The sequence below is a fragment of the Gorilla gorilla genome, chromosome 7, assembly GCF_029281585.2.
Source record: "Gorilla gorilla gorilla isolate KB3781 chromosome 7, NHGRI_mGorGor1-v2.1_pri, whole genome shotgun sequence".
NCBI lineage: Eukaryota > Metazoa > Chordata > Mammalia > Primates > Hominidae > Gorilla > Gorilla gorilla.
This window is the reverse complement of record NC_073231.2, coordinates 135,930,261-135,943,656: the sequence shown is the minus strand read 5'-3', so window position 1 is coordinate 135,943,656 and position 13,396 is coordinate 135,930,261. Positions and strand designations below refer to the sequence as shown.

Genomic DNA, 13,396 nt, shown 5'->3' with positions numbered 1-13,396 from the left:
GTTGGAAAGGAGGTTGGAAGTCAGGTAGTTCCACCTCCTAATAATTGCACAGATAACAAAGATGAGCACTAATAACCTGGAGTTGCTTGTGACTTCTGTGGAAGAGTAAAAAATTGAAATGCTTATACATGAAAACAGACTCATTCGCAAACAATGACCACTGATATGTCCTGTGATTTTTCTCTGAAGTATTATTTGCGTTAGTAATTTTTGACCCTAGCTTTGGAATGCTCTTTATTACTTAAAGGATTATAAAAATAATTTTTTAGAACTTTATGGACCAGAGGCAATTATTGAGAGACAAAGGAGCAATTGCTTTATTATATTTTCTCATTATATGTACAAAGATGGGCATTACTGTCTTTGTAATACAGAAAAGGAAAATGAGTCTCCAAGAGGTCAAATAACATGAGCAAAGTCACATAGCCAGAGATCGCGCTGGGATCAAAGCTCAAGTGATCTGGCATCAAAGTTGGAATTATCTATTTATACGAGACCATTTTCTAATAGAATTTTCTTTTCTGGAATTGTAAGATTCTAGCATGGCATAATCAGTAATTGTGTGTGGCACTCTCTGTGAGCACCAGATGCCAAGAGTCTTTGGTATGTCCATTCAGGAGCTATGCAGACTGGAGCATTGTAAAGCTTTCAGTACAGAGGGTGGGGGAGATCACAGCAATTCAGTCTAGTCCATAGAAGTCTTGGGAATAGAAGCTATCAAAATGTTCACAAAGATCAGGTGCTGGCTGGGCGCAGTGGCTCATGCCTGTAATCCCAACACTTTAGGAGGCCGAGGCCGGCAGATCACGTGAGCCCACCAGCCTGGGCGACATGGCAAAACCCTATCTCTACAAAAATTAGCCAGGCGTAGTGGCACATGTTTGTAGGCCCAGCTACTCAGGAGGCCGAGGTGGGAGTATTGCTTGAGCCTGGGAGGTCAAGACTGCAGTGAGCCATGATCGCACCACTGCACTCTAGCCCGGGTTACAAAGTGACACCCTGTCTCTCTCGCACACAAAAGATCAGGCAATACTGCTCTCAACTGTGCCGGGAGATATCTCAAGATTGTTCCCTCTCCTCTGGTGATCTGAAAGTGCCTCAGTCACAATCTCTGTCAACCCAGAATAATGCTTCTGTGTTACTTTCCTTGGCTTTATTAGCAGCACAAGAGAAGGGGTGTGTGCGCATGTGTGTGTGTGTATTGTGTTTCCATAATATACATGTGTAAGTAAAACTAATGAGTAAAGACTTAATAAAATGGATAAACTGAGGCTTTAAACTATTCCTGAAGGTTGAATAGTTTGATTGGTGGATTGAGTGTTTGATATTTAGGATGACACTGGTTTTGGCTTAGTGTATACAGGGATGCCTCACCTATGTTAGCAGGCTCTTGTGAGAGTAAGATGGATGCAAAACTACTTGCAGAGTTAGTCACATTAACCAAATGTGGCTCTGATTAGTTGAGAGATGCCACCTCTAATCAGACATTTCCCTAGTCAGTACTTCTAGAAGAAAGTATGTGATTTAGCTCTTATTTGAGGATGGTTTATCAATTAGTAGTTAAATTACCTCCTCAGCAAGGCTAGCATTTTGAATACAGTATGTTCAATTTGCATTTGGTTAGATGGTGTCAGATTCTTACTTCCTTCTGTGAAGCATGCTTTAGAACAAACTGTGCTTCTAGTAATTAAATACACAATATTATTTGTGTTTAGAGATGGTTTTAAATTTGTGTTGTGGCAGCTTTCTTAGAAGACTAATTTAAGAAGGAAAAGAAAAACACGAGATGATACTGTTTTAAATGCCTCGGAAAGCTACAGTGGTCTCCTGATGTCATTTGTTTCCACAGCAACAGAAGGCCTTCAAAACTTACTTCCAGCCTAGGGAATCACTGTTCCCTGCCCATTTCTTCTTATCTGATGGAAGTAGTTAGTCTCAACTAGTGCATTTGCATCTACCTGCACACACGCAGATCTACCACACATGCAGTCTTGTCTGTGCCTGGAGCTTCACACACACAAAACTCTTCCAAGTTTTAATTCGTTCTCTTTGGCTTTTTTTATCCTTCAATATCATCAAATCACATTTTTCAAAATGTCTATCACTTGTTACTAACTATTTGTGAATGATTTGGTCACCATTTACTTCCCTTTGTGAATCATGAACAGTTTTTTCTCGGGGCTCTGAGGCACCATTCTGTCTCTGGAAGACCCCTAAAGGGGTGGTGTATGAGTTACCAAAAATGATGATGCATTCTTGAGCCCTGGCTAAGCTTGTCCTGTACATCCCGAGGCAGTTCACCCCTCGCTCCTTGCATGGCAGACTTCTTGAGTTACTTTCTTAATTTTAATTTTTATTTTTTGTAGATAGGGGATTTCCCTATGTTGTCCAGGCTGGTCTTGAACTCCTGGGCTGAAGCAGTCCTCCCACCTCAGCCTCTCAGAGTGCTGGGATTACGGGCATGAGCCACCGTGCCCAACCACTTTCTTAATTTTTAAAAATCAATTATTGATAACAAAAGTAATCAATTGAACATTCTTATGAAAGACGCACAGATATGGTTGAAAACTACTTAATTAACACCACCCCCAACAGGTTTGGGTCCCCTTCCTAGAGAGGAGTTATTATATCACTGTAGTACCTGTCATTCATTTATTGAGTCTCCTGCTGTTAGATTATTATTGTTTCTATTTCCTATTTTTACTGTCCAAAGCAGTGCCACGGCCAGTCACAGTGGCTCACACCTGTAATTTCAGCATTCTGGGAGGGCGAGGCGGGCAGATAGCTTGAGCCCAGGAGTTTGAGACCATTCTGGGCAACATGGCAAAACCTTGTCTACAAAAAATGTAAAAATTAGCCAGGCATGGTGGGGTGTGCCTGTGGTCCCAGCTACTCTGGAGGTTGAGGTGGGAGGATCATATGAGTCTGGGAGGTCAAGTCTGCAGTGAGCCATGATTATGCCACTGTACTCTAGCCTGGATGTCAGAGCAAGACCCTGTCTCAAAATATATATATATATATTTAAAAAGCAGTGCTGGCCAGGCGCTGTGGCTCACACCTGTAATCTCAGCACTTTGGGAGGCCAAGGCTGGTGGATCATGAGGTCAGGAGTTCAAGACCAGCCTGGCCAAGATGGTGAAGCCCCATTTCTACTAAAAATAAAAAAATTAGCCGGGCTCAGTGGCAGGAGCCTGTAATCCCAGCTGCTCGGGAGGCTGAGGCAGGAGAACCCGGGAGATGGAGGTGGCAGTGAGTCGAGATCATGCCACTGCACCACTCTATTTTGGGCAACAGAGCAAGACTCCATCTCAAAAAAAAAATTAAAAAGCAGTGCTGTAATGAGCATCCTTGTACATGGCTACTTGTGTGAATTACCTTCCACCTGGGATAATAAAAGGCAACCAGGATTTTTTTTGTGGGGGGTTGGATTTTTTGGTTTGGGGAAGTTATTTTGTAATTATTATTATGTATCATACTGTATCGTCGCATGTCCCAGAGTGAATCAGATACTATATCTAGTTGTGTTTGACTTCCTCCTTAGGATCCGGAAAGTATGGCAGAGGAGGAAGTGTTCTGTCAAGAATGGGATTCTGACCATCTCACATGCCACAGTAAGTATGTTTCTTAATTTACCCTGCCCATTGTTATGTTTTCTGGCCTCATGGGCCAGAAAGCAAACACGATTATGTACTCAGCAGTAAAAATTGGCGTAAATATATTTATGCATTTGGGTCAGATCATTTTAGATATTCCTTTACCAAAAAAAAAAAAAAAAAAGTTTTATCTTGTCCTGTGGTGGTCTGCACCATTCTTTGGCATCACTAGAAACTTGTTTCTTTGCTCTCTCAAAATGAATACGGTATTTTGATTTCGTAATCTTATCTTTTGGGAAATATTGATTGTTCTGAAAAACCTAGGTTTTTGAATTATAAAGATGACAGGCTGTTCTTTGCATGTAAAAATAATGTAGGAAACATAAGAGTAGATGTAAAAACCTTGGTGGTAGTCAAAGAAGTGCACAGTAAGTTTTGCCCTTTTTAAACCAACAGAAAACTCTTTTCAGTTCTTAAAGATGCAGAGATTGTAGTGGAAAATGTACCAAGCAGGAATGGAAATGGCAAAGTATATGCCAAGACTTTTTTAATGTGCTTGCTGTTTAACCCAGTAATCTCAGTTTGGATTTTAAAAACTCATTAAATTACAGTATCCTGTGCCAAGTGATGTCCTTGGGGCACTGCTCAGTGAATTGCCAGCAGAATAGTAGAAATGAGAGATGAGCATTTATTATGTTGGCAATTTTGTATGACTTACAGCGGACTTTAGATATCTATCAGGGAGGAAAGGAAGTACCACTTACTTTCATAAACTTTATTTCAGTTAATCCTACCAACAACCCATGTGGTATAATAACCTTCATTTTACAGATGAAGAAACTGAAACACAAAGAACAGCTGTAACTTGGCTAGTTACTCACAGAATTGGAAGTTCAAACTCGGCTGTCTGTCTGACATTAGTCCTTGTGGCCTTTCTCTCTCTTCCTGCAGAATACATCATCTTACTAGTCCTGTTCTTCTTTCTGTCTTCAGCCTCTCACACAGAACTTGACATACAGAAGGCTCTTAGTATACACTTGTGGCCCAGTCCTTTGTGGTAAATGACTGCACACATCTTAAAGATTGTTGTCCTTTATGGAACTTGAGCAGTTGCATTGTGTCTGTCCCTTGCCCCTCGCAGCACACTTTTCAGTGATTCTTCGGAGGAATTCCTCAGAGGTCTGCAATTTCCCTCAAACAGCCTAGCTGAGATTTTTAGCTGTCATGCCAGTTGTGTCCAGCTACCCATCTGATACCAGAAATCCTGTCTACAGACTTGGATCTGTTTGTAATTATGATTGAGGCTGTCTAACAGTTATTCATTTCTTCAGCAATCTTTTTTTTTTTTTTTGAGACTGAGTCTCGCTCTTTCACCCAGGCTGGAGTGCAGTGGCGCGGTCTTGGCTCGCTGTAACCTCCATCTCCCAGGTTCAAGTGATTCTCCTGCCTCAGCCTCTTGAGTAGCTGGGACTACAGGCACCCACCACCACACCTGGCTAATTTTTGTATTTTTAGTAGAGACAGGGTTTCATCATATTGGCCAGGCTGGTCTCAAACTCCTGACCTTGTGATCTGCCCGCTTTGGCCTCCGAAAGTGCTGGGATTACAGGCTTGAGCCTCCACACCTGGCCCTTCTTCAGCAATCTTTTGTTAAGCTTCCATTCTGCCATGTTCTGGCATAGGCATCAAAGATGCATGAATGAAAAATTAGATAATTTTTATTTTCTTATGTTTAATTCCATACACAGTCACCTGCGTATGCCAGAGTGAACATTTCTGATCCTTTGACTATATAGATGGTGAGTTTTTAGTCAGTTACCATGTTTTTGTTTTGTTTTGTTTCATTTTGTTTTGTTTGAGACAGGGTCTGGCTCTGTCGCCCAGGCTGGAATGCAGTAGCACGATCTTGGCTTACTGCAACCTCTGCATCCTGGGCCCAAGCCATCCTCCCATCTCAGCCTCCTAAGTAGCTGGGAATGCAGGCACACTTCACCACACCCAGCTAATTTTGGTATTTTTTTGTAGAGGTAGGGGTTTCGCTATGTTGCCCAGCTGATCTCAAACTCCTGAGCTTAAGTGATCCACCCGCGTCGGCCTCCCAAAGCGCTGGGATTACAGGCATGAGCCACCACACCTGGCCAGCGTTACCATGCGTACCCTAACTCTCTTTGCCTTCTGCTGCAGAGCCCTCCCCTTGGATTTGTGAGGCTGTAACAGTCCTCACTAGGCATTTTGAGAAGTTATATGATGGTTTTATCATATTGTATCTATTTGCTTTTCTTAGGAATCTGCTGTGGAAGGCAGTGCAGAGTGATGGGAGATCATATAGTTGATGAAGTGAATCAGTGGCACTGCTTAGTGGTTATATGACCTTGGGCAATTTGCTAAAAATAAAATAAGTTCCCTTCCCCCTCCTGATTTTATTCCTGCCAGAACACATTGTTGTGGCCAAAACAACTGTTTATATGCATTCTTAAGGCTTGAATTAACAAGTCTCATCACATCACCCACATTGTTTAGTGGCTAAGATAATGGACTGTGGCATCTGTCTGATGTGAGTCTGAATGCCAACTTTGCCATTTACTTTGTGACCTTGAGAAAAGTATTTAACACATAAAGATTATATGAGGATTCAGTGAGATAACATGCCATGTGTGGCCATTCTGTTAATACTTATTGCTGCTGTTACCGTTAGTTTATTGGGTGTTGCTGACAATACTGAAATCTGTTGACAAGCAAACCCTCCTGCTACAAACATCAGCACTCTCCTGCCCCCAGAGCAGCCTGGAGGGAAATGGCTTACTCTCCTAACTTCTGATTTCCTCCTGCTGATTTGTGCTATTCTGTTCCCCACTTTTCACTGGCTTTGGCCCAGACCTTTTTTGCTGCCAGTTACATCACTCATAATCACATTGCTGCTCCCACAGAAAGGTCTCTAGCCAGTTTTAGCTGGCTTTTCCTGACTTTGCAAACACCATTGATTAGAATTAGATTGAAAATCAAGGCCAGCAGTTTTCTGAGAAAAACAAAAGGGCTTCTTTGAAAAAGTGGGGAGAAGAGCTTTTGTTGTCAGAAAACTTGAGGTGTTTGGGACACATGGAAATTCTTTGGTTTGAAGGCCCTCATCAGTGTCACCTTTGCAAATTGTTCTTATCAAAGTGATTCAGGAGAAGGCCAAGTATGCATTTAGATTAATGGTGCAGGGTTTGTTGGCTTGGCCACTCAAGCAAGGTCTGCACCAGAGGTGATTCATCTCCCCAGCTTACTATTCTAAGGAGAAATACATTTCTGTGTACACCTGAAAAATTGATAGCCCATCCTTAGAAGATTTCATTCATAAATTCTTTGCTTTTCATGTATCTGTTAAGACAAAAAAAATTTTTTTACCAACTATTCAAAGTAATGCAGAACTGTGGGAACCAAATTCAGTGTGAATCTCTGAATTTGCTATAACAGTAGTAATATTGATGATAGCAGCTTCCAACTATGGACCATCTAGTATGTTCTAAACACAGTATAAGATGCTTTCATTTCAAAATACCAGTTCCAACAAATCTTTAGCAAACATTTCAGTTAGCCTCAGGCCAGGCGCAGTGGCTCATGCCTGTAATCTGCTCATGCCTCATTTTGGGAGGCTGAGACAGGCGGATCACTTGAGCCCAGGAGTTCAAGACCAGCCTGGGCAACATGGAGAAACCCTATCTCTACAAAAAAAAAAAAATGCAAAAATTAGCTGGGCATGGTGGTGCACACCTGTATTCCCAGCTATTTGGAAGGCTGTGAAGTGGGAGGATCGCTTGAACCTGGGAGGCAGAGGCTGCAGTGAGCCAAGATTGCGCCACTGCACCCCAGCCTGGGCGACAGAGCCAGGCCCTGTCTCAAGAAAAAAAAGTTTTAGTGAGCCTCAAAACTCAAGTATAAAGCTTATATGAAGCGACTAAACTATTATAATTTCTATAGTTTTGAATTGTTTGTTTTTTCTAACTAAAAGTATTATAGTATAAATAAATATCATAAAACAAATTACAACAGAAAGTATAAGAATTATAGTTGACATATTTATTGTAGTAATCTTGAAAAATCAATTTCAAAAGTATAAGCAGCTATGTTCTTCAAAAACCCTGCTCTGTGAATTAACCAGTGTCACATTCTGTTTAAATAATGGGTTGTAAAAAGAAAGAGAACTGCCATTTATGCAGCACTTAGAATGCACCCTGCACTTCATCTTCAAGATGGCCCTACAAGATAGGTATCACTACCTTCATTTCTCACCATGCTGGAAATTCCTAGGAGGTAGGGACCACATCTTACTCATCTTTGAATTTTCAGTACCTAACACGTTGCCTGACATGTACTTTTAGTGCTCAGTGAATACTTTTCTAATGAGACTGCATTTTATAGATGAAGCTCAGAGAGGTTAAATCCCATGCTCAGGGTCATGAAGTTTGTAAATAGCTGGACCAGTTTTCCAGCCTTAAAGCCTGTACTCTTTCTACTGTATCATAGGGGTTTTTTTCCTCAGCTGCCAGATTGTTGTTAGGTCTTTGAAAGTTTCATGAATAACAGTTCTTTGCAGTGGAACTGCTTACCTTGGCCTTACCTTGATACTCCTTAAATTAGTCAGGGGTCTTAGGGTAGAGAAGGCTGTAAGGGATTCCGGGAAGGGAGGAGAAGGAGGAGTACTTGTCATAAAGATAATGCAAGTGTTCTAAGAATTTATATTTGAATCTGAAACTGCCTAAATAATACATTACATCTTTCAGATGTCTTCAGATGCCCTTATGATTAACACTTACAGCGATTATTAAATTTATTGTCACTTTTTTCTCAATCAACCAACACCAACGGTATTTTTAATAGCACACAGAAGTTCATTAAGGTCTGGTGTTTTACTCAAAAGGGTTGGAAATCCAGCTGGCCTCTTTAGAGGTTCCACCTCTTAGGTGGATAATGTGTGTGTGTCCATCTGCTTGATGGGCTGATCATTTTGAACAGGGGGAGAGTCAGACCACATCCTTTTGAGTCCATCTGCAGTAAATGCCCATTCAGGATCTTATTGTATGTGCCTTTTATTAAGCTACTTAACTTGTACTAATCTGTGAAACAGAATAACAGTACCTGTCTTCCATGTTACGAGAATTAAATAAGATGATGCATTTAAAGCTTTGCAGAGCCTGGACCGCAATAAGCGTTCCTTAAACTTAATAGCTGTTATCATCTCCATGAGCTGAAGTAGGATCACAGCATCTGGAACCCTGGAGCCAGACTGCCTAGACTTGAATTTCAACCCTGACACTGAATCTCTAGTGAGGATTTTCCATCTAAATAAAATGGGGCTATTAATGAGGCCTAATTCATAAGTGATTGTAAAGATTAAATGAGTTTATTGATTATAAATAATTAGAACAGAACGTAGGGCAGAATTAGTGCTCAATAAATGTCAGCTATTATTATTACTACTTCTCTAATGTACAACTATCCCCATTTTAAACTGTGGTTTATTGGAATTCTTTTTTTTTTTTTTTTTTTTTTTTTTTTTTTGAGACTGCATTTCCCTTTGGAGTGCAGTGGCACCATCTTGGCTCCCTGGGCTCAAGCAATTCTCATGTCACAGCCTCCTGAGTAGCTGGGACTACAGGCTTGCGCCACCGCAGCCAGCTAATTTTTAGTATTTTTAGTAGAGACGGGGTTTCGCCATGTTGGCCAGGCTGGTCTCAAATTCATGACTTCAAGTGATCCGCCCACCTCGGCTTCCCAAAGTTCTGGGATTACAGACGTGAGCTGCCGCACCTGGCCGTTGGAATTCTTTTGTATTGCTATTTTCATTACTACTCAGTGTACTTTACAGAGCCCATTTGGGGTACTTCTTCTCTCATAGAAATTTAATTTCTGCCTGTTAGGGATTAACAGCAGCTCTGTCACCTTCCATGGCATTTCACTAAAGCAAGAATTGGATGTGTGTCTTCTCCCTTTCCTTTGGATCTTTGGATCTAAGGTCTGTTGTTTTCTTGCCCTATCCAGAGCGCTGAAGATAACATTCAGCTTCCAGGGCTTTAAAAGAAGCACTGAAAGCACATACAGGAAACAGGAAGAGACCTGCAAAATGGATTGCTCTCTTCTTTGCTATTAATGTATTCAGTAACCTTGTTTCTGTTACTGGCCTTCGGAGCTCTCCTTGGCTGTCCTCTGATTCCACGTCTTTACTCTCATTGTCACTGAAAAGAGAGAATGAGAATATTTTTCTTCGCTCCAACAGATTAGAAAGCAGCACTGTCAGTTGTTAGAGGGCAAACTTTGGAGCCAGTTAAACCCAGGCTCACAAATTTAGAAAGTGTGACCGTTTGGTTAGAGTATGTGCTGTTGGTCCTTAGCATATACAAAGGTCTTAGCATATATGAAGGTATATGCTAAGGGGTAAAAAGGTTTTTTTTACTTTTACTAAGGGGTAAAAAGGCTTTTTTAAAGTCCTGATTTACAAATTTGAAGGTATAAAACCAAGGAACCTGCGGTTTGACATCAGCTGTGATGTTACCTCCTGCCCACATTCCTAATATAAGAAATAATAGATTTCTTAAAAATGTTTTAGGCCGGGTGCATTGGCTCTCACCTGTAAACCCAGCACTTTGGGAGTCTGAGGCTTAAGTCCAGGACTTCGAGACCAGCCTGGGCTACGTGGCAAAACCCCATCTCTAAAAAAAAAAAAAACACAAAACTTAGCCAGGTATGGTGGCATATGCCTGTTGTACCAGCTCCTTGGGAGGCTCAGGCAGGAGGATCACTGAGGCCCATGTGGCAGAGGTTGCAATGAGCCAAGATAGCACCACCGTACCCCACCCTGGGTGACAGTGAGACCCCATCTCAAAAAAAAAAAAAAAAAAAAAAGTTTTACTTTGACCTAATGTTCTGTTGTTAACAGCTGTGACCTTAAGGCTGAGTTAACCTTTTGGTGCCTTATTTTCCACATCTCTCAAATAGTAATAATAGTGGTACTTAGTTGTAGGGTGGTTATGAGAATTAAGTGAGCAAGTATATGTAAAACACATGGCATGGAGCCCAGCATGAGTAAATGCTGTGTTCTCATCAACATAATGATGCCCTTGCTTTAAAGACTGCCCTTTCTGTGTGAGGCTAATAAAAGCCTCAAACACATTTTGTCTCAGCCATTCACGAGGTCATGAGTTCAAGAACAGCCTGGCCAACATGGTGAAACCCCGTCTCTACTAAAAATACAGAAAAGTAGCCAGGTGTGGTGGCGCGTGCCTGTAATCCCAGCTACTCGGGAGGCTGAGGCAGGAGAATCGCTTGAACCCAGGAGGCAGAGGTTGCAGTAAGCCAAGATCACACCACTGTACTCCAGTCTGGGTAACAGAGCGAGACTCTGTCTAAAAAAAAAGAAAAAAACATATGCCATAGCTCAGATGTTTTACTATCAAATTAATGCATTTTATACAAATATTCCAAGTCTGAAGGTTTTAGTTTTATGTACCCTTGTTGGATAGCATGACATAAAGTGGCTACTGAAATTAATAGGAAATGTGAATTTAAAAATTCTTCCGGTATTGGCCCAAACTCTATATACTATCAAATAGTAGGTACTTAATACATATTTGCAGAAATGCCTGCATGGATGACTATCTAGCACATTCATTGGATGCAGTAACATCAGCGCCACGTCTTAGCAGGAGCCCCAGTAAGCTCTTTTTTTCTATTTGCATTGTAGCGTTGATTGTTTAATGTTGATTTGAGTGGAACATCCTCTCAAAAGTAAGGTAACCGATTCCTTGCTGCAATAAAAAACATTTTCTTGGAGATCTCCATTTTCAAATATTTCTTTCTCACATATACATACATTCTGCCAACTGGAAATGAGTCCCTTTATTAAAATGATTGGGAGATACAGTGATAAATGTTTGACAAAAAAATTAATAAAATGGTTGGGAGGGTTAAGGGAATTCAGCCATCTACTGTAGAATGAATTACTTCAGTTAGATAATCGCTACTTATCTTTTTCCCTGTCTGAGGGATCACACAGGGGATGTGAGAGCTTTAGTTGTGGCCACAGAGTAATAAGTTTGGAGTTTGGAACGTGCATCTGGAGGGAAAATGAGGGAACTGGCCATTTAAGGGCAGTAAGAACCAGAAAAGGCAAAACAGTAAAGCTATATTTTGACTGACTTTGTAAGTTTTCCAAGGGCTTGGCTTGACAGGGAAACAGTGTGATAAGTGAGAAGAGATTTGTTCAGAATTCAGCTTTGCCTTTTACTTTTTGTAAAACATAGGTTAGTTTACTTCACCTTCCTGATCCTTGGTTACCTCATTTATGAAATGGGTTTGGGAACAGTACCTAACTCATAGAGTCATTGCAAAAATTAAATAATAGAATTCATATAATGCATCTGGCAGTTTAGGTACTCAGTTTTTTTAAAAATTGTTACCTTTTATCTGTTTGGAAGGCCAAAAGCCAATAGTCTTGATTGCTAAAATTCTGGCGATAAGATCTCTCTGCAGTGGTAAGTGTTCAGCATGTACCTTAATTTCTTACCACGGTTGTAGTTATTGATAGTATGCCAAAAATATATGTCCCTGTAGGGCACAGTAGGTGTCTAAAAAAATATTTATTGAATGAAAACTTTGAAATGACCATAATGGTCTGAGCAGCTCTGTTTTCAGACACTAGCATAGGAAGTGAAGAGAGCTTTGTCATTTTATTTTTACCTCTTTCCACGTGTCAGCCTCATCCTGGCTGGGTCAGGCCTATTTTCCAAGTAATTAATGTTCACTTCTTGTTTGTAAAGCAGAGCAATTCAGTAAGATGATGGGAGGAAATAATTCCATTTCTGGGTACTAATTCCAGTAGCAGCTGTTTTCTGCTAACTGAGAAATATGCCTGTGCTAACAACTTTACACTTCCAGCAAAAACACTGGAACCATGGTGCACACTAAGCTGTCTAAAGACAAATGTGCGGTGTTTATTTTCTTTTAGGAAACACAGAAACATTAATTGGGATTGACTCATTCTGTTTCTGCATGCATTTCTACTTACTTATTTGATGATTTTCCTAGCTAAACAGCCACTTTCTGTTATGTCAGAGGGATATCTTCATCACTTCTCTTCGTGAAATGTACCCAGAGCTTCCCTGATTGAAACATTTTCAAAAATCAAAAACTTGAATAGGTTTGCCTTTGTCTGAGGGTGTGTAGGAGAGGGGTGTGTAAAATGAAGACATCTGTGTATATTGTTAATTGGGAAAAACAGTTTACAAAATAGTATATACAAGTTGAACCAACATATGTCAAAAAAAAAAAACAGACATCTCACACACACATCTTGGTAAAATTAAGGTATTAACGGTGATTATTGCTGCATGTGAAAGTGAGATTCTAACAACTAATGTTTGGTTTCTTCTTTGTACTATCTCTGTCTCCTTTTCTTCTATGAATGTGTTTTATTTTAATGAGAAGTAAAACCTATAAAAGGACAAGCCTCAGTTTGAAGGAACAGAGTTGTAGAATCGTCAGTTTTGAAAAGTGTCATAACTATATTTAGAGAAGCTCTTGTAGCTTTTGAAAGAGATGCTGCTCAAGAGAGCCTTCAGGAACAATGTGTTCCTCCATTCACCATTCAAATTTCTGCACTGAATAATTCACATACTAGGTAATGGTTACTTGTGGAATGATGCATTGAAAGTCTCCTTTTCTAGCTGTCTTAAGCCTCTGGCCACCAGCACCACTACCGTACATAGCTCTAATTCAGGCCCTCCTCATTTCATTGCTCATCTTTCTTACTCTCTCAGCCTCTCTCT

General features: G+C 40.6%; 1 protein-coding gene across 6 annotated transcripts in view; it reads left to right on the top strand.

Annotated features, from left to right (window-relative positions):
- The window catches only part of ASAP1 (ArfGAP with SH3 domain, ankyrin repeat and PH domain 1), a 392,411-nt gene that overhangs the window by 288,564 nt on the left and 90,451 nt on the right, over positions 1-13,396 (top strand). For all 6 annotated transcript variants that reach the window (XM_019032530.4, XM_019032533.4, XM_055349231.2 and 3 more), the window contains one exon: positions 3,542-3,611. In XM_019032530.4, coding sequence (XP_018888075.1) covers positions 3,542-3,611 — 70 coding nt within the window. The remainder of the gene's footprint in view (positions 1-3,541; positions 3,612-13,396) is intronic.